Source organism: Neofelis nebulosa, chromosome 9 (genome assembly GCF_028018385.1).
Source record: "Neofelis nebulosa isolate mNeoNeb1 chromosome 9, mNeoNeb1.pri, whole genome shotgun sequence".
Classification (NCBI taxonomy): domain Eukaryota; kingdom Metazoa; phylum Chordata; class Mammalia; order Carnivora; family Felidae; genus Neofelis; species Neofelis nebulosa.
This window is the reverse complement of record NC_080790.1, coordinates 37,728,779-37,756,747: the sequence shown is the minus strand read 5'-3', so window position 1 is coordinate 37,756,747 and position 27,969 is coordinate 37,728,779. Positions and strand designations below refer to the sequence as shown.

At 37.8% G+C, this 27,969-nt stretch overlaps 1 protein-coding gene across 2 annotated transcripts; it reads left to right on the top strand.

The window, feature by feature from the left end:
* The first annotated feature begins 14 nt into the window (after nt 1-14).
* ZC3H8 (zinc finger CCCH-type containing 8) lies at nt 15-27,327 on the top strand. 2 transcript variants are annotated; one of them, XM_058683295.1, is made up of 9 exons: nt 15-193; nt 4,333-4,429; nt 12,710-12,941; nt 14,961-15,094; nt 16,947-17,069; nt 17,673-17,784; nt 19,460-19,569; nt 20,654-20,702; nt 26,735-27,327. In XM_058683295.1, the coding sequence occupies exons 1-8, from the start codon at nt 117-119 to the stop codon at nt 20,681-20,683; spliced, it is 915 nt and encodes a 304-aa protein (XP_058539278.1). In that variant the 5' UTR covers nt 15-116; the 3' UTR covers nt 20,684-20,702; nt 26,735-27,327. The 2 variants fall into 2 exon arrangements, with proteins under 2 accessions (XP_058539278.1, XP_058539276.1); XM_058683293.1 differs by lacking the exons at nt 19,460-19,569; nt 20,654-20,702; nt 26,735-27,327 and having other exon boundaries at nt 16,947-17,033; nt 17,673-18,268.
* The last annotated feature ends 642 nt before the right edge of the window (nt 27,328-27,969 follow it).

Sequence of the window (27,969 nt, the reverse complement as noted above, 5' to 3'; positions counted from 1 at the left end):
TGCGCGGGGACGGGGCAGCGCATGCGCGGGGCGACCTGTGGCCAGTGCGCCGCACTGGGTCCCTTTTCCTCACGCGGTGGCTGTTACTTTATAGCTGCCGGGTCCTTGTGAGGGTGATGGATTTTGAGAATCTTTTCTCCAAGCCCCCCAACCCGGCCCTGGGTAAAAATCCGACCACGGACTCTGATGAAAGGTGATTCCTCATCTTTTTCTACTTTGGTCGCAGGGGCTCAGCTGTGTTCCGCCTTTTGGTTCCATTCGGAGGCCGCTGGGGCTGCGCGTGGGTCACGCCGCGGGGTCGCGCGGGGAGTGCGTGAGCGAGCGCGTGGGGTTGGCCTGGCACACGCGAGGGTCGGACGTGGAGAGGTCGTTCCGGAGCCGCGGGGACGGACGCCGGAGGTGGGGATCCGTTCGTAAGCCGCCACGGCTCTGGCCGGGACCCTGCTTGAGGTTGAGGGGACCGGCGGGGTCCAGGCGGCGACCGAGGGGGGTCGAGGGAGGCCCCAGGATGCTCCCCTTTCCTTGCGTTCCTGACCCTGTGAACCAGGTTAGAAACCCAGTGGGTTCCCAAAGTACTCCTACTTCCACCGGACCATCAGCTCCTAGGGGACAGATTGTCATTTCTGACACATGCTAACCGCTTTTTTTTTTTCTTGTAGAAAAAACCGAAACCCTAAGTTCATTAAGCAGTGAAGGGTGAATAGTTTGCCTTTAGTGCATTGATTTGCCTCAAAAGACCCTGAAGACCATAATAAATCAGCAAACACCTTTGAGATGTAACATCTCCTTTAGGTTGAGAAAGTCGGGGGCACCGCTGGCCAGACGGTGCTAGTTTATTGATCTCATTCTTAGAGACGTGTATAGTGTAGTTTCTTTACACGCAGATACTAATTTACTTTTTTTTTTTTTTTTTACTGAGTTTGAAATGCAAAAACCAACTTCTAAGCTTTTAATGTATTTTTTCCAATTTCCCTAAGCTGAAACTGACACACAGTCCTTTGTTCCTTTATTTCTCTCGTTGTCAATATATCTCTTATTCTGGTTGATTTTACCTTCTGATATCACTCAAATCTGTTCCCGTCTCTCTCAAATACCTTAATTAAAACTATTACCTTAATTCAGGCTACCATCAAGAGTTTTATTTAGTGCTTTACATGAAATACGTCATTTGATCTTAACCTTGAAGAAAAGAACTATCTTTGCAGATGAGAAAATTGCAGAGAAAGGATAAATAACTAGTCAAGATTGCACAGTGTAAGCGGCAAAACTAGGATTAAGTTACCCAGTCTTACTTCAGGAGCCATGATTTGATTTCATTGCTACGTTTCTAAGGCAAAGTGACTAAAATAAGATCTATAAATATTGAAAAGAGACAAAGACACTAATTAATTGCAGATGGGTGATCATCTACAAAGGAAAACAAGAGGAACCAGTTAATAGACTATTGAAATACGTAAGAGAATTCGGCAAGGTGAATCATCACAAAAACAATAGCTGCATGTAAGAAAACAATAGGGTCTGTCGATTTGAAGATGTGTTGGACAAAAGATTCTATTCACAAGAGCTTTACTGAACTACATACTACACTTGATCTTAGCCAAAAGGCGGAGAAGCGATTTTACTGAACTACATAAAAGACACTTCTGGATTTCTGCCAAAGTATTAGGTGGAGAATGGTATTGAAGTATGGAGAGCATCTGTGAACTGTTCCTTGTTCATACATATCCTTTGCCTGTTTTTGTTGGTCTTTCTCTTTAAAATTTTAGGATCTCTGGTCTGCAGATAGTTTACTTCCAATTTGTTGTCTTTTGGCTTTGCTTATGGCTTTATTTTCATTGCATAAAGGGTTTTTTGTTTGTTTTAAGTAAGGTCAAATGAATTAATCTTTAATGGTTTCTGGGTTTTTTGCTAGTAATTTTATGATGGGATTACTCGTGTATTGAGCACCTGCCACGTATGAGACATCCTAGGCCCTGGGGCTACAGCAATAAATAAACAGATAAAAATCTCCATATTCATGAGATTTATATGCTTGGTTCACAGTACATAAATAGTGTTTTAGGTGATGATAAATGCCTGGGAGAAAACGAAAATGATAGGAAGTGAGGATAGGATGGTCAGGAGAATGTAGATGTTTTAAAGAAGATAGTTAAAGCCTCAGTGATATCATCGGTAAGTAATATTTGAGTAGGGACTCGGAGGTGAGGAAGATTGATTTCTAGCAGAGAGAACATAAAAGCGCGTATAAAAGTCCTGAAGTGGAGTGAACATGGTGTGATTGGGTCATTGGAGCAGAGGGGCCGGGAGTAGCAGGAGTTGAAGAGAAGTAATACTCTAGAGGTACGCATGATAGGGTCAGGGAGGCAGATCATGTAGGGACTTGTAGATGCCATAAGAATGACTTTGCCTTTTACCCTGAATGAGATGAAAGGCTATTGGAAGGTTTTCAACAGGGTGACATTTTAGCAGAGTCATTCTGGTTGTGTTGAGAGTAGACTGTAACAAGTCAAGAGAAGCTTGGATCATAGTATTTAGTAGCAAGAAGTGGCCCAATATGGGTATATTTTGAAGATAAACTGGATTTTCTCACAGATTGGATGGGGATAGGAGAGAGGAGTCTATGTTGACTTCAAGGTTTTTGGTCGGTATCATTAGAAGGGTAGAGTTGGTGTTGAAAATAGCAAGAGGAGTAGATCAAGAGTTCAGTTTTGGCTCTATTAAAAATATGTCAGGTAGCAATCCAGGGGGATATGTTGAATAGGTACTTGGCTCTACCTGCCTGGGCTCCAGTCTCAACTCTTCCAGTTAACTAGGTCTGTGGGAAGTTTTATAAGCTTTCTGTAATTCAGTTTTCTCGTCTGTGAAATGGTCTGTGTGTCTTAAGGTTGTTGTGATGTGGGTAATATGCATGGAATAGCTTCTGGCAGAGGGAAAGCATAATGCCAAGTGTTAGCTCCTGCTGTTGTTAATGCTGTTGTAGTCATTACTGTCGTTATTGCTTTGCCTCAGGGGAGGTTGCCTCCTACTCCATGAAATATTTCATTACTGTAACTGGAGCAATGAAGGCTCACAGTATCTGGCTTATTGGCTCTTGTAATAATGGCTTCTGTAGAAGGCTCAAACTTGGTGTCTTATCTGAAGAAATTTTGAGGCTCTAACTGGGGATAGATCAGTGGTAAACTGTTGAATTGGATTAAGTTGTGAAGCCTGAGCTCCTCCTAAGTTTGAAAGAAGCTCAGAGCCACTCTTCACATTCTTGCGCATTCCATTTGTAACACGTTTTTTTAAGAATGTACACATTGCCTAGTCCTTACCTTTACCTGGCATGTAACTCCTATCTTAAGCTTTTATTCAGTAGTCACTACTTGTCCAGACACAATTACTTTCAGTCTCTTGTATTTATAGTATAAGCCATTATTTAGCTTTACCCATAAATTTCATTGGCATCTTTGTTCACCAGCTTCTTATATTTCCCATCTTCATCTTTCATTTTTAGCTTTGCCAGAATATTCTCAAGTAATTGTCTCAGATGACGTCTCTGCATGTTCAGCTTCTCAGTCCTTGCGAGTCTGGAAACAACTTCTTTTTTATCTTCCCACTTGCTTATAAGTTAGGCTCTCTCCTGACCTTGAAGGACACCCTGCATTTTACCTGAAATACTTTTCTCCCTTACATTCCTCCTTGTTTGCTAACTTTTTAAAAAGTTTACGTGTTTATTTATTTTAAGTAATCTCTACACCCAATGTGGGGCTCAAACTCATGACCCCAAGATCAAGAGTTGCATGCTCTTCCAGCTGAGTCAGCCCGGCACCCCTGTTAGCTAATTCTTATATACCTTTGAGGCTTAGAAAACCCTTGGCTCCCAAATGTAAGTTAAGTGTTCTTCATATATGTACCAATGCTTATCAGACTATATTGAAATTGCTTTATTTTTTTTCTCCAAGAATATAGGAAGTTCTCACAAGGCAGGGACAAAGTCTTTTTCATTGTTGTGTTCCAGGATTTAAGGCCTACAGACTGGTATATGGTGGATACTCAGTATTTGTTGAATGAATGGAATGATGGATGAATGAATGGGTGGTTTCTATAGCTGCTAATACTAGAACATGAAGGTTATGCATTAAATTTCAGGTTTGTACTTTACTTACAAACACATGTTGACATTTACTGCTTCTGTAATTTTGTTCTTGGAGTATTTGGAGTAGAATTTGAATTTGGAATTCCTTTGAGGGCAAGTAGAAGATAAGCCAAAGCAGTGAATTTTAATGGTGTGGTATGAACCATTTCCAGGTTGAAAAACCCTTCTTGTATTATTTGATATTTTTGCTACAGAATCGATGATGAAATAGATGATACAGAAGTTGAAGAAACACAAGAAGAGAAAATAAAATGGGAAGTAAAACTGGAGTGTGAGCAAATACCCAAAAAAGTAAGATTAAGTTGGCATATCAAAAAACCAGACAGGAGTGGGTGTGAGAAATTTATCAGGGGTCCTATTTGTCTCAGTATAGTCAGCATTTGAGATCTAGCTGCTTATATCAAGGAAACCTTGGTTACACGGTCAAAAAACATATTAAAAAACTTTAGTCATTTAACGTGAACTGTTTTAGTGTATTGCTTTTATTTTGGTTGTCTCTATTTCTGAAATGGGTTGTAGTCTATTTCAAAACCTTTTCAAATTAGGTCACAATTTTTAAGGGTTTTGATTTGCTGACTCAACTAACCTTAGTGATTTACAGCTAACTCAACTAACCTTAATGATTTACAGCTAACTCAACTAACCTTAGTAATTTACAGCTTAAAGCTTAGATGAATTTGCTAGGACTGCCCTAAACAAAGTACCACAAAGTGGGTGACTTAAATAACAGAAGGTTATTGTCTTGTGTCTCTGGAGGCTGGAAATCTGAGATCAAGGTGCTGGCAAGGTTGGTTCCTTCTGAGGGCTGTGAGGGGGAGTCTGTTTCATGCCCCTCACATAGTTTCTGGTGGTTTGTTGCCAGTCTTTGGTGTTCCTTGGCATGGCTTCCAGAAGCATCACCTTGATCTTTACCTTCATATTTGAATTGTGTTCTCCCTGTGTGCATATTTCTGTATCTAAAATCCTTTTATTTATTTTTCTATTTTTAATGTTTATTTTTGAGAGAGAGAGAGAGACAGAGCATGAGCGGGGGAGGAGCAGAGAGAGAGGGAGACACAGAATCCGAAACAGGCTCCAGGCTCTGAGCAGTCAGCACAGAGCCTGATGCAGGGCTCGAACTCACAAACCACGAGATCATGACCTGAGCCGAAGCCAGACGCTCAACTGCTCAACTGACTGAGCCACCCAGGCACCCCAAAATTAATCCTTTTATAAGGACACCAGTCATATTGGATTAGAACCTACCCTAGGAACCTCATCTTAACCAATTACACATGTAATGGCCCTATTTCCAAATAAGCCCACATTCTAAGGTTAGGACTTCATCAAGAGAATGTTGAGGGGGCGGACACAGTCAACCCATAACAGCTAGTATCTATGCCTCTCTTGCCTCTTTCTCTCTTTTTGAATTTTTTTTTTTCTAAATTTTTTTAATGTTTTTTTGTGAGAGAGAGACTGAGAGAGAGCAGGGGAGGGGCAAAGAGAGCGGGAGACACAGAAGCTGAGGCAGGCTCCAGGCTCTGAGCTGTCCACACAGAGTCCCATGAGGGGCTCAAACTCAACTGAAATCATGACCTGAGCTGAAGTCAGACATTTAACCGACTGAGCCACCCAGGCGCCCGTGAAATTGTTTTTTAATTGTGAATTTTAACACATTACCAAGAGATGGGTTTGAGTGGGGAGTGAGACTCACAAGACACAAATAGGCTTTAATGTGATACTTTGCAGGCTCTGCATTGCCAGTGCGGAGCTGGATGTGGGCCTGGAGCCCACGAACCACAAGATCATGACGTGAACCAAAATCAAAAGTTGGGCACTTAGCGGACTGAGCCACCCAGGCATCATTTAATGTGCTACTTTTATACTTGGCTTTATAAAAGGATACAGACAGATAATGCAGCAGGTACATCATCTTCAGCTTCTCAGCTACCCAAGTATATAACTTCTTTTGCCCTTTGGGGCATGTGTGGCTGCTGTGGACAAGAACCAAGGTCTTGACACTAAGAAACTGTAGCCTGGATTTCCCCCCAATTTTTAATACTCTTTTAGTCACACAGACCCCAGTTCTTCATACCCACTTAAGGTTCCCTAATCCATGTATAATCCTATACAGGAATTAGGCAGATAGAACATTCTACAGTTAATCTTTTTTTTTCAAAAAAAAATTTTTTTTAACGTTTATTTATTTTTGAGACAGAGAGAGACAGAGCATGAACGGGGGAGGGTCAGAGAGAGAGGGAGACACAGAATCTGAAACAGGCTCCAGGCTCTGAGCAGTCAAGCACAGAGCCCGACGCGGGGCTCGAACTCACATACCTTGAGATCGTGACCTGAGCCGAAGTCGGGCGCTTAACCGACTGAGCCACCCAGGCGCCCCTCTACAGTTAATCTTAAGTAGATTCCAAGAAACAGTACTGTGAGAAGATGGACACCTGCATTATTCCTAAGTAGGCTTGCTACAGCCCGACTCTTTACTCACAAGTGCATGAAACATAAATGTACAATATCACAGCTGATTAAAAATAGAACACCCCAGCCAACAATTTGCAAGTCTAGAAAGAACATTACACGCAAAGTCTCTGATGCCTCCTTTCTCAGTCATAACAACCCCTTGTTTCCTCCTAGAGGTAACTAGAGACCTAACTTGAATGCTAATAATCACTTCCTTGCTCTTCTTTACAGGTTTAGTTTTACTGCTGATGCTGTCATCCTTAAAGAACAGTTTTTTCTTGCCTGTTTTTACATTTTATAGAAATAAGATAGTGATTGTATTTTTTTCTTTTAAAGATGATTTTTAAGTTTATTTATTTAAAGAGAGAGAAAGAGAGAGAGAGAGAGAGAGAGAGTGTGTGTGTGTGTGTGTGTGTGTGCATGTGGGAGGAGGGGGAGGGACAGAGGAAGAGAGAGAATCCCAAGCAGGTTCCGTGCTGTCAGTGTGGATCCCGGCATGGGGTTCAAACTCAGGAACTGTGAGATCGTGGCCTGAGCCAAAATCAAGAGTCAGATGCCTAATGACTGAGCCACTCAGGCACCCCTGTATGTGTTCTTTTCTGTCTTCTTTGTCTCAACATTATATTTACAAGATTCATAGATGTTGTGGTGTATACTTGTTTATTTTCTTAGCTGCATGGTATTCCATTATTGAATATACTAGATTTCATTGTTGGTAGAGGTTATAGGTTATAGGAGATTATAGGCAGTGCTGCTACATTCTTTAACTTGTGTCCTGTTGCACGTGTGTTCTGTATTTACCTAGGAGTAGAACTTCTGGGTCTTAGAGTATGAGCATCTATACCTTTACCTTAATGCCAAACTGTATTCCAAAGTGGTTTTACCAATTTTTATTCCCAGAGGTGTATATGAAAGACTGTATTTCTGCTACTCCACATGTGATATTATTATCCATCTTATTTTTTATCACCTGGTGAAGTTTCTCATTGTAATTTAGTTTATATATATTTTTTTATTAAAAAAATTTTTTTTAACATTTATTTATTATTGAGAGACAGAGAGATAGGGCATGAGCAGGGGAGGGGCAGAGAGAGGAGGAGACACAGACTCTGAAGCAGGCTCCAGGCTCTGAGCTGTCAGCGCAGAGCCCGACACGGGGCTCGAATTCACAAACCGTGAGATCATGACCTGAGCCGAAGTCGGACGCTGAACCAACTGAGCCACCCAGGCACCCCATTTATATTTTCTTAATTGCTATTGGGATTGAGCACCTTTTTGTGTTTGTCCATTTGGATTTCCTTTTTTTTTTTTTTTTTTTGGTGCTTGTTCAGGTCTTTTTGTCTTAGTATTACTGGTTTCTCTGTGATTTTTTTTTTTTCCCTTGATTTGTAGTTCTTTATTTTGGATTATAAGGGTTCCCCCCCGCCCTTCATTGAGTATTATCTGTTGCAGATAATATCTGCTTATTTTGTGGCTTTACAGGATGGCATTTTTTGATTAAAAGTTTATATTTTAATGTATTCAAATTTATTCTTCTTTATAGTTAGTGTTCTATGTGTTTTATCTAAATATCCTGAGATAATAAAAATATTTTTCTGTAGTGTCTTCTAAAAGATTTATTGTTTTGCTTTTCACAAAGGCTTATAGTCACCATAACTAATTTTTGTATCTGTATACTGTGAGGTAGAGGTAATAAATTTTTTTTACCTTTTTTTTTTTTTTTTTTTTCCTGTTATCATACCCAGTTGTTCTAGCACCATTCACTGAAGGAAAAGAATGGTCTTTTCCTCCACTGGTCTGCAATGTCACCATTTTCAAAAATCAAATGTTTGTGTTTGAGTGGGTTTGTTTCTTGACTCTATTCTCTTCTGCTGGTTTATCTGTTTAGCCCTCCCCTAAGAGCTCATCATGTTAGTTACTGCAGCTTTATAGTGAGTTTAGATGTCAGATAAGCAAGTCCTCTCACCTTATTTTTCTTCTTTAAGTGTCTTGGCTTTTTCTTAGCCCTATATAAATTTTAAAATTAGTGTTTCCGTGGGAAATTCTGGTGGAATTTTCATTGGGAATACATTTAATCTGTAGATCATTTTGGAAAGAATTGACATCTTTAGAATATTGAATTGTCTAATATTTAGGTCCTCTATAATTTCTCTCAACAGTATATGATACTTTTCTTTGTAGGTATCTTACATACCTTCTGTTAGGTTTATTGCTAGATGTTTGATGAGGCTATTATAAATTACGTCTTTTTTAAGCATCCATATTCTAACTCTTGGTTTCTCATAATTTATTCAAGAGTTCTTTCTTGTTCTTTGTTTTGATGTTATAGCTTTCTAGCATTTTTTAAATAGATAATGTCTTGAATGTCTCTTTTGCAACTATTTATGGTCTCTTTTGCAACTATTCAACTCTGCTGTTGCTCAGCTCTGCTATTGTAGTGTGAAAGCATCTAGTATAATATGTAAATGAATGAGTGTGGCTGTGTTCCATTAAACTTTATTTATGGGTGTTGAAATTTGAATTTTATATAATTTTCATTGTCATGAGATATTATTTTGATTTTTTTCTTCAAACATTTAAAAATTCTAAAGACCATTTTTAGCTTGCTGTTACAGAAATAAGTGGCAAGATGGATTTGGCCCGGGAACATAGTTTAATGACACCTGCTCTAGATTTCTGTCATGTGTTTTGTGCCTTCATTGTCCCTTGATTTAAGATAGGCCTGGAGAGTTGATGGACGGCCTAAACTGGTGTGTTGCCGGGTCTGTGTCTCTGTAGGCCTTTTGTCCAGATGGGAAGCTTGACTGGACATTCTCTGTACATGAGTGGGCTGTGTGGATAAGTGGGTTTCCTGCAGCCTGCTTTGTGCTATGCATCCCTTTCAGCGGTCTGGTGAAGCCCATGGGTCCCTTCTCGGAATAATGTTTTTAAGTGAATAAAATAGAATATGTTGGATTACAAAGGAAATTTATTTTATTGAAATATAGTAATCAAAATAAAATGGGAAAAGAGTAATATGTTCTTTATTAATGTACTAAATAATAAGGTCCAACAGGTCTAATTATTGTAACTTTGACATAGTGATGAACATAAAAGATATTTTGAGATTTGCAACAACTATAAGGTAATATATGAAAGTAACTATGATTCTATTAGTGACAGTTGCTGGTACTGCTGATACTACTGCTGTTTGTTGGCCTGTGTTTCACAACAGGAAGATGCTAAATGTCAACTTAAGGGTTGATGATGCAAATAATGTGTGATTTTTATTGCCATTCAAGTTCATTGAATTCTGTCCATAGACCCCAGTGGGCGGATCTCTTCTGGACAGTGGGGTAGAACTCCTGTTGTAGGTTGAGTGGATGGAGTATATTTCTGGTGGGGGTTGTTCTCAAATGCCAGAATGTGGAGGACTTCATCCTGGGGTCTTAGTACCCAGATAACAAGACTTGGCTTTTATCAGACATTTTATTCAATTTCTTTATTCTCTTTTTTGCCCAGGGTAAATTTTTGTTTGTATGTGTTCTGGTGAGGAGTAGGGTAGAGAGAATTTGTTAACAATAGCTTTGTCTGTTTTTATGTAGAATTTTAATTCATCCTCACTTACAGCCCCGTTTCTCACACACCAATGTAAGCCCAGCCTCCCAATTATCATTTGCTTTTTGTTTTTCAAATGTTTGCCAATAATTTGTTAAACTTTTCTCAATTACTGATGAAGGTACTTCATTTCCCCCCCACCCCCACTAATATGGAACTGTTTTTACATTTCTATACTTTTATTTCTGTGGACTTTCAGGAGGCCACACTAGTTCAATAAATCATCCTAAATTAAAAATCTTTTGCTTAAAAAAATTTTTATTTAGACTCCTTCACTGAAGGGAAAAAAGTTATATAGTGTATTCATATGCTTTCTAAATTACATAGAGAACAACAAATATCAAAGCAAGGAGTTTATAGCTAGCTGCATGAAGAAAAGTATTAAAGCAATCATTTGTATTTTGTGTATTTCATTGCTCTCTAAGAGTAATCATATCCATTAGGAGTGCTCATCTCTAATGTATAAAAAACAACATGATGATCTTCCTGGTTTTATTCATGTTGCCAAGTCGTCTCATCTTTTCATTTAATACAAATGAATCAGACATATTACCTGTTAAAAGGGGTCTGCTTTGGTACATATTTTGTGTGTGAGGGAGCACTTAATTATTCATTTGGATCATTGTGATATTTTGATTCAGTTACGTTGAATAGAATTTCCTGTGTGTTTGACTAAGCTTCGCGAAGCTGTTGCATAATTGGATGATTCTCCCTGTGCCCATTATATAAAATTAAAGGCGAAAACCAAGGTAAACATAATTATCACAGAAATTGGCCAACTTTTTAGAAAGGACCAGATAGTGCATCATTTTGACTTTGTGAGCCATATTGTCTCTGTCACAACTAAGCCACAGGTAGCAGAGAAGTGAATGAATGGGTGTGATTGTGTTCCAGCAAAACGTTCTTTACAAAAACAAGAGGCCAGGCTGATATCTGCCAATCCCTGACTAGAAGAAGATACATTTACAGGTTCATTCTATGGCTTTAGTTTTAAAAGGTGCTCCTTCTTGAAAACTTGGAGACCAGGAACTTGGTGGCCTGATGATTATTGGATTGGTTGGTAGTCTTGTCTGGTGTAATGAAGATGAGGTGTACATTAAGGCCACTGTCAGGTTAGGAAACTTTCTCCACTTGTTTGGATTCTTCAGGCAGGGAGCAAAGTCCTTTTCTAAGCCTACGATAAATCCTCTGGTGGTACGACTACTAGCTTTGAAGTTAACCATCAAAGGTAAACCATTAAATTGGGCCACTTAGTATATTTTATAATAGTCTTCTGGTTTGTTTGAGTCTGCTGCCTTGATCAGTTATAAGAAAGTAGGTAAGAAACCAGGCCCCAAAGCATGCTCTGGAGCAGGATCATTGGCCAATTTAATGGTAGACATGTCATCTCTTCTTGATATCAAAACAGGAGCCCTTTGACACTTGGACTTTTTTTTTTTTTTTTTTTTTACATTTATTTCTTTTTGAGAGAGAGACAGAGTGTGAGTGGGGGAGGAGCAGAGAGAGAGGGAGACACAGAATCCGAAGCAGGCACCAGGCTCCGAGCTGTCAGCACAGGGCCCGACGCGGGGCTCGAACTCGCAAACCGTGAGATCGTGACCTGAGCTGAAGTCGGACGGTCAACCGACTGAGCCACCCAGGCGCCCCAACACTTGGACTTTTTAAAATAAACCTTAATTAAAATGTATCATATGTACTAACTATAATTATACAACTTGATCCACCTGCGTTATCGAGTATAAATACCTATATAACCAATACTAGGGAATTCTGGTACTTTAATTCAGAGTACTTTAAGTTGTCTGCTCCGATCATCTCAGGCTGACCCAGGGTCAGTTGCCTTACCTGGCTTGCTCTTCCAGTGTGGGTGCCAGTGTTTGCATCTGTCGCCTTGGGGCAGCTGCAACAACAGTGTTAGAAAACTATTTCTGAAAGTAAAATTAACTTGATTATAGAGAACGGGGCAGTTCTTTCTTCCTTGTTGTCAGTGCTGCCACCTTCTCTGCCACCAGTGCTGTGAGTTACAGGAAAAATAATGGACTTCGCTAGCTGTGATATATCTTAGTGTAGTATAGATTTTCACTTGGGCCATTACAGTTTACTTGTTCTTTTATGAAATGATGAGTTATTGAATTAAACCATTTAAAGTATGCAAAGGGATGCAAAGGGAGAAATAAAATGTGAATTGTAATACTATAATTCAATCAAATAAAATTATATCAAATAATTAAGATTTGGGGGTTTCGTCTTTAATTCAGTAGAGTACATCCAGTGTACAAATTCAGAATCTTGTGTTAAGTTTTCTTCAAGGACAATATGTTGTGTTTTTTGTTTATGTTTTTTTTTTTAATTCTGGAAAATTTTAAGTATGTAAGAGTGGAAAGAAAAGTATATGAACCCCCGTATACCCATCACCCAACTTCAACAATGATCAGTTCATGGCTGGTCTTTATTTCTTCTTTATAACCAGATTGCGTTGAATTATGCTAGGTTTTTAAAATTGAAAATTTAATTTTTACTTAGTTTAGGCACTTGGGGAACTCTACAGCATCACCGAAGAAATTGCTACATAGAAAATCAAGAAGTAAGGACTATGATGTATATAGTGATAATGATACCTGCAGTCAGGAATCAGAAGATACTTTTGCTAAAGAGCTTCAGCAGTATATACAAGCTAAAGAAATGGCAAATGCTGCTCAATCCTTACCATTTCCTGAAGAATTGAAGAAAGAGGGAGTGAAGGACACCCAGAAAGGTAAGGGTGAGACTGTTTTGTCATTTTGTGTTTATCTAGAGAAGCAATCACAGTTGTCCATATACAGATTGGGGTTTGGGGAGTGGGGGAGTTTTCTCTTGCGTTTTATTTCATAGGAAGATATGCTTTCCATGGATCTTATTTATTTATTTATTTTTGTTTATTTATTTACTTTGCAAGGGGGAGGGACAGAGAGAGGAGAGAGAATGCCAAGCATGCTCTGTGCTGTGAGCACAGAGCCTGACTTGGGGCTCGATCTCATGAACTGTGAGATCATGACCTGAACCAAAATCAGGAGTTAAATGCTTAACTGACTGAGCTACCCTGGTGCCCCTCCATGGATCTATACACCAGATGTGAGCTTGCATGGCCAGAGACCCCCCTGAGACCTGGCCATTTGGTGTACAAATGCTTAGTTTATAGGAGGAAAGTACGGCAGGGTTATCAAAGGCCATGACTGCTTTGAAAGGGAGAATGCTAAATCCTTTGCCTCTGCATATATGAAGAACAAGATGTGCCTGTTTGTATTGCTGTGTTCTAGGGAGGGATTGATTTCATATCTGTTATAGTGGTATGCCAGACTAAACTCAGAAATAATATTCTTTTAGATTAATCAAATAAAGTTTAGTCATAGATATGAGGACAAATGACCATGGTAAACAAAATTAGTCCTCTTATTTTACTGCTTTTTTTCTCTTGAAATGTTTTTCTGTTTAAAATCGGTCTATAGATAAATTTAATCTATATAAAATGTTTTCTTTTTCTTTTTTTTAATCTGTTTTTATTTTTATTTTAAATTAAACACTCTGCCCAGTGTGGGGCTCAAACTCACATCCCCAAGATCTAGATTTGCATCCTTTACCAACTAAGCCAGCCAGGCACTCATATATAAAATGTTTTCAGTGAAAACTCTGACAGTAGTGTAAGAGGTCATTTTAAACATTTGAAGGTTTTGCTTTTATAGTGCTATGGCAGTTCCTAATTAGCTCCATTATACTCTGAACACTTCAAAAGGATCTGGCTGGTGGCAAGCAAGATTGATTTCATTAATTATCTTGCTTTTCTTTCTTCCTGACTATACCTTATCTATTAAAAAAATTTTTTTTTAAGTTTATTTATTTTGAAAGAGACAGAGGCAGCATGAGTAGGGGAGAGACAGAGAGAGAGGGAAAGAGAGAGAGAGAATCCCAAGCAGGCTCCGCACCATCAGCACACAGCCTGATGTGAGGCTTGAACTCCTGAAACTTCCAGATCATGATCTGAGCTGAAACTGATAGTTGGACACTTAACCGACTGAGCCACCCAGGCCTCCCTACATTATCTATTTTCATAAGGAATGAATTGGGGATCCAGAATATATTAATTCTCCTTTTGGTCTCTTAATCCCAGAGCTTCCAGAAAGGTCAGCATCATACCACTTTTCACTCAGCAGTGGAGAACTCCTCCTGGATTATTATAGAATGTACTTTTTTTTTTAGGTGTTTATTAATTTTTAAGAGCAAGAGAGAGCACGCAAGCGAGCAGGGGAGGAGGAGAGAGAGACAGAGGATCTGAAGCAGGCTCTGAGCTGCCAAAGCACAACCCAATGTGAGGCTTGAACTCATGAATCATGAGATCATAATCCATGCTAAAGTCAGATGCTCAACTGACTGAGCCACCCAAGCGCCCCAGAATGCACTTAAGAGTAAACTGCTGGGGTGCCTGGGTAGTTCAGTCAGTTAAGTATCTGACTTTGGGTCAGGTCATGATCTCCTGGTTGATGAGTTTGAGCCCCATGTTGGGCTCTGTGCTGACAGCTCAGAGCCTGGAGTCTGCTTTGGATTCTGTGACTCCCTCTCTCTCTGCCCCTCCCCCACTCACACTCTGTCTCTCTCTCTCCCTCTCAAAAAGAAACAAACGTTAAAAAAAATTCAAAGTAAACTGCCATTGTACTTTTATGTCATCATAAATTAAAATTAAGCATTTTAAGATTTAATTTAATGTTTAAGATTTAAACAGAATTAACTTTTTTGTTTTTAGTTGTTAAACAAAAAAATAAAAACCTTAAAGCTGTACAGAAAAATGGTAAACAGAAGAAAATGAAGCGAAAATGGCCTGGCGCCGGACACAAAGGATCCAACGCTTCACTGAGGAACAGTGGCTCACAGGAACAGGTACAAGAGTATGGGCACGTAGGAGAACGCCTACATGCTGCAGGATATTCATCTTGCACCTACCTCAGTGGCAAGCCATAAAACGAGGGTTCTCTGACGGTGAAAAATCTCCTCTCACCATCAGTTGGCTCTCCACATTTTTCCTTGTCACTATTGCAGCTCCTTCCCTCTCCCTCATGAGCTGCCAGCACCTGTGTTAAGCCTTAACGTTGAACCTGTTTACCTGAATACGTGCACACAAGTCCCTTGATTTTGCAGTGTTGTACTGTCAGAGACTGGAAAAGCAGGAGGAGCAGGGAGAAGGTAAAGTAGCCCAGAGAACACTTCAAAGGTCACAGAGTCTTACAGAGTTGCTATGATTGCGGTTCCTGGTCTATCAGTATTTGTCTCCCCTCTGGAAATTAAAAATGAATATTTCTGATCATTGGCTTACAAAACACCCCCTATCCGCTTGGTGTTTTGATTTTGCTTTGTAGAAGTTCCTCTTCCTTGGTCTGCAGATGTAATCAGGATAGAATAGTAAGTGACTCCTCTGGACTCTGCTTTTCTGAGGTGTTTTAAACAAACTTTTTTGTTAGGCTGGGTCCAGAAGACAAGAGTCAGGGGTGGTAAAATATTAGAAATACCAAATATTATGGATTGAAACATATTTATATATGTTTCCATATTTTACAAATGAGGACTCTGAAGCCCTGGGGGTTCAGGTGTCTGCTCAGTCACACAGGGCCAGGCCACAGGCTGTATCTCCTGACCCTGTTGGTATTCCCTTCATTTGGTTTACATGGACTCAAATGATTATTCAGCTAAAGTTGACAGCCCTTCTACATGAGTAGCAAATTGTAAACCTGTGTTAGAATTTAATAACATAGTCAAATAAAACCAAAGATTTAAACTGGCACATATTGGACACATAATTTTGATGGTGTTAAGTAGAAATTTAACGTCATTACAAAGCAGATCACGTAAATGTAGTCAGGTCTCTTCTTTGCACATATTTAATTCCTAAACATGTTCAGAAGTTTGGGATGAAGACATTGTATGTAAATTGTACCACAGGTTAACATGCTAAAATGGTTTAGGTTTCTAAAGAGCTAAAATGTATTATGAGATTCCCCTTTTGTTTTTATATAAAGGTCACCTTTTGTTTTTATATCTCTGTTGCCATCTTTGAGGTTATATTTGTTTACTAGATAGAGCTGGTTATTATTCTCCGCTCTCACCCAGTGAGCATCTCATTGAACTTAAAGAGTATACCGCTTTCGGTTTACCTTACAGTCTCCAGTTTTGTCTCTGTTGTTCTCAAGAGCCTTTTTCCCGGATTTCATTTTTTATCACAAGTAGCAGCATTTTCATTTAAAAAAATTGCTTATTCAATTTTTTTTTTTAACATTTATTTATTTTTGAGACAGAGAGAGACAGAGCATGAACGGGGGAGGGGCAGAGAGAGAGGGAGACACAGAATCGGAAGCAGGCTCCAGGCTCTGAGCCATCAGCCCAGAGCCTGACGCGGGGCTCGAACTCACGGACTGCGAGATCGTGACCTGAGCCAAAGTTGGACGCTCAACCGACTGAGCCACCCAGGCGCCCCAGCTTATTCAATTTTTAAAAATAAGGGCAAAGTATAGTAAAATAATTCAAATTGACCAAACACATTCAGTGCTGGAATTCTGTTGTAATTGGCAGAACATTTATTTTTCAACTGATGTGCAAAAGTCCAAATCTTACACATGTAGGCCAGTTTAGAAGAGTCACTTTTTAATGTTTTAAAGGTGGTCAAAATAATTTTGTGCAGTGGAATAAAATATTTAAATTTATATTTCTCGCATTTACTTCTTTGTTTTTGTTTTCAAAGGATGGTAAACCGAAAGAGAAGCAGCAGCATGTGAGAATGAGTCAGGGATTCATCAACCAACATACAGTGGAACGCAAGGGGAAACAAGTTTGTAAATATTTTCTTGAAAGGAAATGTATTAAGGTATAAAAAACTGCGTAAGCAAAAATATACTAAAATGTAAGGTATAGCAAAAATGTACAAAAGCCAACTCCTGTCTCCATTGGATACTCTAAAAGCATACCTGTACATTTTATAACTCTTTCCTTCTGGAAAAGGTTCAGTTAGAAAGCTTTACTGAAGTATTATTTTATGTTTAAAAAAGATACTTTTTAAGGGCACCTGGGTGTCTCAGTCAGTTAAACTGCTGACTCTTGATCTCAGCTCAGCTCATGATCTCACAGTTCGTGGGACTGAGCCCTGGTGGCAGGCTCTGTGCTGGCACTGTGGAGCCTGATTGGGTTTCTCTCTCTCCCTGTCTTTCTGCCCCTCCCCTGCTCATGTTCAGGCTCTCTCTATCAAATAAATAAGCATTTAAAAAAAAAATACTTTGTGTTAAAAAGGTTTAGGATGTAACAAGATTTTAAGCAGATACATGTGGAGTGGTTATACGATAGCTCGTTAAGTATTAGACTGTAGGGCTTCTCAGATTTTTTTCTGGAACCATTTGCTTATTTTAAGATTAGTAGGAACTGCATGACTTAACTGAGAAATAATGGCTTGTCCTTGTTCTTTCCTTTTGCCCAGGGAGACCAGTGTAAATTTGATCATGATGCAGAGATAGAGAAGAAAAAGGAAATGTGCAAGTTTTATGTACAAGGATATTGTACCAGAGGTGAAAATTGTCTGTATTTGCATAATATCCTTTATCACAAGATATAATTTTACTTTTTATAAATATTTACATGAACATTTTAAGTATGTATAATTTTGAATAAAACCTGTGTTTTAGCTATGGCAAAATTATGTTACCCAAGCCCAAATCCATATCAAAGTGGTTAAATTGTGTGATTTTTTTTTTCCCCAAGAAAGAAAAGATGGATTCTTTAATAATTCTCTCAAATGAAGATCCTTCACTTGGATAGCATAGCAGCAGGTTCATGAGACCTATTCAACCCACAGAAAGACTCAGAATTTCTGCTGTGACATTAACTAATTATATCTATGTTCATAGAGATATAGCTATGTATGTGTATATACATATATACAACTACTTTGTTGTTATTAATGATTTTCTATTTAAGTAATCTGTACCCCCAGCGTGGGACTTGAATTTACAACCCTGAGATTAAGAGTAACATGATCTACCAACTAAGCCAGCTAGGCACCCTCATATGAGTTACTTTGTTAAAAAAAAAAAAAAAAAAAAAAAAAAAAAAAAAAAAAAAAAAAAAAAGGCGTCATTTGGGAGTACTTGTTTTCTGTATAGTCTGTACTGAATTGTCCTTTAATTTGGAGAATAACCTTAACTCTTTAATGCAAATGGTACAGACAGGTTGTAAAAACATAGAACATAAAAATTTTATGGTAATAGCACCTTTCGGTACCACAAAAGTTGTTTTCCTTCAGTCATGCATATAGGGAATCTCAAACTCTAACTTGAGAGTTTTTTTTCTAGAAAACAAATTGAAGTTGTTTAAGTTCATTCTATTTTATTTTATTTTATTTTATTTTATTTTATTTTTTTTAATTTTTTTTTCAACGTTTTTTATTTATTTTTGGGACAGAGAGAGACAGAGCATGAACGGGGGAGGGGCAGAGAGGGAGGGAGACACAGAATCGGAAGCAGGCTCCAGGCTCCGAGCCATCAGCCCAGAGCCCGACGCGGGGCTCGAACTCACAGACCGCGAGATCGCGACCTGGCTGAAGTCGGACGCTCAGCCGACTGCGCCACCCAGGCGCCCCAAGTTCATTCTATTTTAAATAAACCTAATATATAAAGGATCCAGATTTGTAAAACCTATCATCGTCATTGACTTTATTGCCTCTACCCCAAAAGAATGCCTTAAAAATAATCACATTTCTGAGGTGCCTGGGTGGCTCAGTTGGTTAAGCATCCAACTTCAGCTCAGATCATGATCTCATGGTTTGAGCCCCACATTGGGGCTCTCTGCTGAGCCCACTTCAGATCCTCTGTCCCCTTCTCTCACTGCCCCTCCCCTGCTCATGCTCTCTCTCTTTCTTCCTCAAAATAAATAAATAAACTTAAAAAAATTATAAAAAAATAATAATCACATTTCTTAAAGTATTTAAAACACACAAACTTTTCTTACGTCATTGAAACAGACCTATAATTTATTATAAAAATGAATATGAAGGGAAAGTTTCATGTGATAGCCAATAAACTTGATTTATTATAATTATCCTAAAATTAGATGTTTCATATAGTTCAATTCATAATTTATCATATTTTAAATAGAGAATTTAGTGTTTCTACTAGGAGGAAAGGCCTTTATACAGGGAACATAAAGTTAATAAATTATAAATTATTTTAGTTGGATTAAAATTGTTCTCTTCCTTAACACTTGGGTTACATGAATATCCATGCAAGTTTTACCATACAGGAACAAAATGTTATCAGGGTGACTATTGCAAGTTTTCACATGCTCCACTGACTCCTGAAACACAAGAATTGTTGGCCAAAGTAAGTAGAATTTTAATTTTTTTCTTTTTTAAAGAATATGTTTGAACTAAGGGCAAGAATTTGGAAACATACTATTCTTTAAGGAGAATGCCTCATAGGTTACCATTTGGGATATGTTAGGATTGACAATCTTAGAATTTAATTCTGTTTAGAAAATTATTCATTTGTATATATATTTTTTGTAGCTTAAAGGAAAATATATACTTATTGCTGTTAAAAACGTTATACTTATGCAAGCAATAAGTATAAATTGGAATGTTCTTAAAACTTTCAAAGTAGTTAGTAACCTTAGTAGCCAAGCTAACCAAAGGAAAACAAAGCAAATAGGAGAACTAGTACTCCTGTTATACTCTTAGAAGGAAAGCTAAGAATCATTGGGTGATGAATGTTTTAAAGTTATGTCAAAGCATCCTTAGTTATTTCAAAGTTTTCTTCAAATGTTCTTCCAGTCAGTGAGGAAAGATAATTGAAAAAATAGAAATTTATATTCTTTCATCTCCCATATGTTAGTTAGAGTCTGCCTTTAAAATTAAATTGAAATTTAAGTGAAAATGAAAGATTCATCTTGTGGCAGAAGTTCTCTTGAGTGTGTGCAAATATGAGAAAGTCAAAGGTGCTTATTTATGGATATTTTTATGTTGTAAAATATGAAGGCTTACCCTGCAATTAAAAGTCATACCAAGGGGCACCTGGGTGGTTCAGTCAATTAAGTATCCGACTCTTGATTTTGGCTCAGGACATGATCTCACAGTTTCTGAGTTCGAGCCCCATGTCAGGATTGGTGCTGATGGCTCAGAGTCTGCTTGGGATTCTGTCTCTCCCTCTCTCTCTGCCCTGCTCACATGTGCACGTTCTCTCTCTCTCTCAAAAAAAAAAAAAAAAAAAAAAGTCATACCAAGTATTTTGTTATTAGTATGAAATATATATGGAAAAAAGAGATGTAAAAGTTATGTTTCAGTTGTTCTTACGGTATTATAATTACTAGGATAAATAGTATTGGAATCATTAGAAAATTACAAGACCATTATGATGTACCTGAATTTGATATTGATGCATAAAAATGTGTGTTTTTTTTTCATATTAGGTTTTGGATACTGAGAAGAAGTCATCATGAAAATAAAGGTATGAAAAAGGTAAAATTAGAATTTAGCACATTTCCTTTTATTTCTCTGAAACACCTCTAGAAATTGGCATGGAAACATAGGGCTTTTCCATTTTCTAAAATAGAAATCTTTTTCTTTCTCCTCCCCTGCTAAAAAATTATAAAATATCTGATACATATACATAGATATATATCTCCCGTCTCCTTGGACCTGCTTCCCTCTGTTTGTCACTATCTTTTGTATTTTTATTCTCCTCTTGTTCCTATGTAGATTCGCCAATGTATGTGATTCACTAAATACTATATTTAGTTTTGCTTGTGTTTGGATTTTATTTAAACAGTTTGGATTTTTTAAAAAATGCTTATTTATTTTGAGAGAGAGAGAGTGAACGAGCGAGCATTGGGGAAGGGGCAAAGAGAGGGGAGAGAGAATCCCAAGCAGGCTCAGCACAGAGCCCAATGGGGCTCAATCTCATGAACTGTGAGATCATGACCTGAGCCGAAATCAAGTCAGATGCTTAACCTGCTGAGCCACCCAGGATCCCCACCAGTTTGGATTTTTTTTTAAACAAGTATTCTGTGTATTTATTGGTGACTTGGTATTTTCACTCAACATTATGTTTCTAAGATTCGTTCATGTAGATCCACAAAGCTCTTATTCATTAATTTATACTTTTATATAGCATTTCATTCTGTAAATATGTTAACATTTACTTAAACATTCTACTAATGATGGACATTTAGGTTATTTTCAATATTTTAAATATAAAGTATTGCTAATAATGTGTAATTAATATATCTAATAACATACATGTCTTTTGACGTAAATGTGTGTAAGTTATCTTGGATATAAACCAAGGAGTAGAATTGTATCTTAAAATTTTAAAACAATACTAATCTTTTCGAAAGTAGTTAGAATGGTTTATATTCCTGTCAACTGTGTAAAATAAATCCTGTTATTCTATACTTGCCAATACTTTGTATTGTCAAGTCTTTAATTTTTTTTTCTACCAGTTTATTGGGCATAAAAGTGACGTCACATAGCTTTATTTTCATAAAGCTCAGCGTCTTTTCTTATGCTTGCTAGCTTTTGAGTTTCATCTTTGGTGAAATGTCTGTTAGTGTTTTTTTGCTTACATTTCTATTGGGCTGGACTGTCCTTAAATTGATTTTACATATTCCTGATGTAATCCTTTGTGAGGTATGTGTGGCAGGTCTCCCCATTTTGTAAACTGTCTTTTCACTTTTTCTGAGGTGCCTCTGGGAGCAGAATTGCTTATTTTGGCAATCTGTTTAAGTTTTGGGGTTTTGCTTTTTACATTTATTTTTTCTCCTTTGAAAAAAGTATCTGGTAATAGTTGCTAATTTAATGGTGTTAACAACCACAAACTTCTCAGCATGTAAAAATAAACATTTCTTTTTTCTGTGCATCTGCAGATTGGCTGGGAATAGGCTGATCTGGGCTGGCCTTGGCTAGGTTGGCTCTGCTTCTTAAAGCAGGTTGACCCGGATGGTTCTGGCCCACGTTTGTCTGTCTCCTCCTGGGATCAGTGGGCTGGCTGGGATGTGTTCTTCTCACAGCATTGGCAGAAGCTCAAGGCTGTTTGTATCACATTTACACACAACCCATTGGCCAAAGTAAGATACATAGCCAAGTCCAAAGTTGGAAAGTAGGGAAGTACACTCTTGTAGTTTCCATGTGGGAGGAGCCGCTAAATTACATGAAAAAGAGAGTGGCTGTGGCTAGTGGGAGATGAGAAGAATTAAAACTAACTGATTTCTTTTTTAACACCTTATTTTCCCTCTTTCTTTATATGGATAAGCATTCTCTCCATACCATTCAACTGAAAACACTGCCCTTTCCCCACTGATCTGTAATGCCTGGTCCCTCTGGTATAGATAAGTTTCCTTCAGACAAAGATCTATTTCTGGGGTATCTGTTCTGCTTCATTTGTTTTTTTTCTCTAATACTCTGTCTTAATTACTGTAGTTTTACTGGATTTTATATACTTTGATAGTTTTTCTAATGCTGTTCTCCATGAATGGCTTGGCTATTTTGGGCCCTTTTACTTACTTTGATATAGTTTTCACTTGTTTTTAGTGTAAAATTTAATACTTTTTGGTAAATTTAAAAGTTGTGTGACATCACCATATCCAGTTTTAGAATGTTTTTGACATCCCCCAAAAGATCCCTTAGACCCATTTTAAGTCATTCCCCAGTCCCATATCCAGTTGTAGGTAACCACTGATCTTACTATTTCTAGATTTGCCTTTCCTGGGCATCTCGTATAAACTTTAATATGTGGTCTTTTGCTTCTAATTCTTTTCACATTGTATGATGTTTTTGAGATTCATTCATGCCTTAGCATAGATCACTTTTTGTTTTAAAGAAACTTTATTATTTTTTTTAAGATTTATATATTTTTTATTTTTAGAGAGAGAGAGTGTGTATGCGAGTGGGGGAGAGGGGCAGAGAGAGTGAGAGAGAGAGAATCCCAAGCAGGCTCCATGCAGGGCTTGTTCTCACGACTCTGGGATCATGACCTGAGACAAAACCAAGAAAGAGTTGGATGCTCAACCAACTGAGCCACTCAGGCACCCCGATCTCACTTGTGTGTGTGTGTGTGTGTGTGTGTGTGTGTGTGTACATATAAAATTGCCCCCATTATTCCATTGTATGTTTTGGAGATTCTGGGTCTTACAGTAAATATATTTTTAACTTTTTAAGAACTGCCACATTGTTTTCCAAAGTGGCTGCATCATTTTGCATCCCAGATAGCAATGTAAGAAGATTCTAGTCTCTTCACATGCTCACCCACATTTGTTACTGTCAGTTGTTTTGATTGTGGCTGTTCTAGTAGGGGTGAGGTGGTATCTCATTATGGTTGTAATTTGCATTTTTCTAATGATTACTGGTGTTAAGCATCTTTTCATGTGCCATTGGTCAATTCAGATCTTTACCCATTCTTTAACTGGATCATCTTCATACTGTTGAATTGTAAGAGTTCTTATATGTTGGATAGAAGTCCTTTATCACATATATAATTTGGAAATATTTTGTCCCAATATGTGACTTTGTCTTTTTGTCCCAGTTTGTGCTTATATTTTTAAAATAGTGTCTATTAGGGGCGCCTGGGTGGCACAGTCGGCTGAGCGTCCGACTTCAGCCAGGTCACGATCTCGCGGTCCGTGAGTTCGAGCCCCGCGTCAGGCTCTGGGCCGATGGCTCGGAGCCTGGAGCCTGTTTCCGATTCTGTGTCTCCCTCTCTCTCTGCCCCTCCCCCGTTCATGCTCTGTCTCTCTCTGTCCCAAAAATAAATTAAAAAAAAAAATAAATAAATAAAATAAAATAGTGTCTATTAAAGCATGAACATTTTAATTTTGATGCCCTAAGTGTATTTTTTTTTTTATGGATCATGGTTTTGAGGTTCTATCTAAAAATTCTAACGCAAGATCACAAGATTCACCTATGTTTTCTTCTAAAAATTTTTATAGTTTTAGCTCTTTCACTTATGTCTATAATTCATTTTGAATTCTTGAGAAAAGTGTGGTCTAAGGATCTAAATTTTTCTTTTTGCATATAGATATCCCATTGTCCCAGCCGCATTTCAAAAAAAAAGACTGCCCTTTCCCCAGTGAGTTGCCTTGGCATCTTTGTCAGAAATCAATTGACTATAAATGTAAAAATTTCTTTCTGGACTTTCAGTTGTGTTCTGTTGTTGTATATGTGTATCTTTATATGTTATATGTTAGGCTCTATATGTTTATCTGTTGCTCTGTTTACCCTTATATGTTATCACACTGCCTTGTGATAGTGTCTTGTGATTCTATAGCTTTATACTATGTGTTAAAATAAGGAAATAGAAGCTGTCTGGTTTTGTTCACCTTTTCAAGGATTGTTTTGGCTAATTTAGTGTCTTGTGCTTTTCCATATAAATTTCAAGATCAGCTTGTAAATTTCTGCAAAAAACCTGTGTTGGAATTTTGACAAACATTACATTGATCTGTGGAAAATTACAGTGTTAATTGAATCTTCTGGTCTGTAAATATGGAATGTATCTCAATTTATTTAGATCCTTAATTTCTCTCTGTTTTGTACTTTTCAGTGTACAAGTGTGTTGTTTACACTTTTGTTAAATTTATTTACATGTATTTTTCCTTTGATGGTGTTGATGAGAGGAATTAAACTTCATTTTTGGGTCATACATTCATGGTAAAGAGAAATAGAATTAATTTTTGTATTTTTTTAAGTTTATTTATTTTTGAGAGAGAAAGCATGAGTAGAGGAGGGGCAGAGAGAGGGAGGGAGGGAGGGAGAATCCCAATCAGGCTCCATACTGTCAGCACAGAGCCTGATGTAGGGCTCAAACCCACAAACTGTGAGATCATGACCTGAGCCAAAGTTGGACACCTAGCCAACTGAGCCACTCGGGAGCCCCTAATTTTTGTATTTTGATCCTGTTTGCTGAGACTTAGCTGAACTCATTTATTAGCTGTAGAGTGTGTGTGTGTGTGTGTGTGTGTGTGTGTGTGTGTGTGTGCGCCTTAGGAATTTCAACATATTATATGAGAATAAAGACAGTTTTACTTCTTGCTTTCTAATCTGGTTGCCTTTTATTTCTTTTTCTTGACTGATCTCACTGACTAAAACGTCCTGTGCAATGTTAAATAGAAGGGACAGCAGATATCATTGCCTTTTTCCTGATATTAGGCAATAAGCATTCAGTCCTTCACCATCATATATGATTTTAGTTGTAGGTTTTTCAGAGATACTCTTCATTGGTTTGAGGAAGTTCCTTTCTATTCCTGTTTTATAGAGAGCTTTTATCACGGATGGGTGTTGGATTTCATCAAGTGTGTTCCCCCCCGCCCCTTTTTTAAGTTTTTATTTATTTATTTATTTTAAGAGAAAGAGAGCCCGTGTGTGTGAGTGGGGAAGGGGCAGAGAGAGAGGGAGAGACAGAATCCTAAGTCTTTGCGCTGTCAGCACAGAGCCTGAAATGGGCCTCTATTTCAACCACTGTGAGATCATGACCTGTGCCACAATCAAGAGTCGGATGCCTAACCAACTAAGCCACCTAGGCACCCCATCAAGTGTGTTTTCTATGTCTACTGAGATACTCTGTTTCCCTCTTTCAGCTCCTCCCCTGCTTCTCTCTCTCTCTCAAAATAATTAAATAAACTTTAAAAAAAAAGAATGTCCTCAATGAAACAGTAAAAATGTTTAATGTTGTTAAACACCAATTCTTGAGTATATGTTATGTCACTAATCCATATAGTGAAATTGGAAGATGTATAAAGTATGGGTTAAACATCCATCCTACCTACAGTATAGACTAATAGGTTTTAATGCAGCAGTACAAAACGTTCCTTCTAATTGTTTCAGATTTTACATTGCAACTGGAAATTTGGTTACATTTGCTTTTAGTATTTATTTGCCCACCACTTTGTTTTTTAGCTTTTCTGAGTTAAGTTTTAGCCTTTCTTATATAGCATGTATAGTTTGGGTTTTGTTATTTGCGCCAAACCAGAAATCCTTTACTTCTTTTGATAATTGGATTGAGCCCATTCACATTTATTGAAATGACTGAACGTTTGGGTTAGCTTCTGTCATTTTTTATTATAGTTACTGTATAAATTGTTATATTTATGTGTTTTCCCTCTCTATGATGAATTTTCTTTTTTTATTCTTTTATAAATTTTGCTTTCTTCATCTCATTTTTATTCTTTGTTCTTTTTCCACTTTTATCCAGTAACCCTTATTGTTTCCATTCAAATCTGTCTTACAATATAGGCTATATTTTTGACATGATCTCTTTTTTGTATCATTTCTGAGGTCAGTCAGCTCTTGTTTCATTACTTCTGTTTTTTTGTTCAGTGTTTTAGTTTTTGAATTTCAATTCAGGTTGTTTTTTCATATTCTTAAACAGGGATATTTAATTCAGTTTGGATTTTTGTGTTACAGTTTGCTGCTGCTGCGTGATTTTTGGGGGGAAGGGAGTAGGGGTGTCTAAAGTTGGTAATTTTCAGCAGCTGATGTATTTTTGTTATTTTCTTCCATAGTTTTGTATGGATGAAGAGTACTTATGTCTACGCCTGTTCAAGACTGTTGATTTGGAGTGGTTTACAAGAGTCCTCATTTAAAGCGCCCTCTTGTGTCATTATGATGTTGTGCATCTTCTCTAATCGATGGTGGGAGGGGCAGAATCTAGTGTATAAGTGAGGGGATTGGTCTTCACCAAGCTGTTCCAACCAGTGGAACAGGAAAGGAACATATACGGCAGAGATGCTGCTGGCTGGTAGGCAAATGTTGTGGTAGTAAATTGCAGAAGTCTTTTCTGATTGAGTTTTGTCAGTAAAATAGGAAGGAAGATTAGGCTGAATGCGGATGCATGAAGAGATACAGGAGACTGAAGAGAGAAAACTGTTAGGTTTCTCTAGGAACACATTGGGATAGCGGGTGGATGATGACTATACAGTTAGATCTTTTCATGTCATTAAATACATTTGCAACATATTTTTAATGGTTGCTCACAATTTTGTTTTATGGCTTAAATTACAGTTTTGTGATTTTTTAAAACCACTTTCCTGTTGTTTCCAATTTCTTAGTGTTGTAAATAAAATGGAACAATGTCTCTTGCTATACCATTCCTAAACTTGGAGTTTTTAACTTTTTTGTTAAGATATAAGAATGGTTATCTTTCTCATTGGTGCATAAACTGTAGTGAGACTGTACATTTGTGTAAAATGTAAATTTTAGAAATGTGATGGCATCTCTAACATAATCGTCAAATAGAAAGTTCTCCAAGCACAGATAATGAAATTCTAAATATGCACTTTTATATAGTGGTACTGATTATTATTAGAACAATACTATGAGCCTGAAACTGTCATTATCATATTGTTATATTGCTGGGAAGAATAATAGCATCTCTAGCTTGCTGGATACATAGAGTACACCAAAGGTAATGACAATTCTTAACAAAGTCCTGTTTGAAAACATGAGTCAGTTATTTTGCTTATAACCTAATCCTGCTAACATAAGAAATGGAATTGCGCATATTTCAAGCAAAGGTTTATCAGACAAGACCTAGGAAAACAAGAAACCAGGATAGTTCCTGGGCCCTTAGCATAGGAGTCTCTGAGCTAAGAGTGTCATCTCTTCATGGCCCATTGCTATCTGCCAGGTTGATTGGTTTATTCCCTGGCTGTGGCTAGGGAGGAGGGCAAGACAATGCACTAGCGGCTGCCAGAGGAAGTCACAGAGGAGAGAGGTTGAGTTGATACTTCAAAAGGAT

Bases quoted from the DNA above. Each gene is read 5' to 3' on its own strand.
- ZC3H8 (XM_058683295.1), top strand. From the start codon at position 117: ATGGATTTTGAGAATCTTTTCTCCAAGCCCCCCAACCCGGCCCTGGGT. The intron at 194-4,332 runs GTGATTCCTCAT...TTTTTGCTACAG, and splicing joins ACCACGGACTCTGATGAAAG to AATCGATGATGAAATAGATG. The intron at 17,070-17,672 runs GTATAAAAAACT...CCTTTTGCCCAG, and splicing joins TTGAAAGGAAATGTATTAAG to GGAGACCAGTGTAAATTTGA.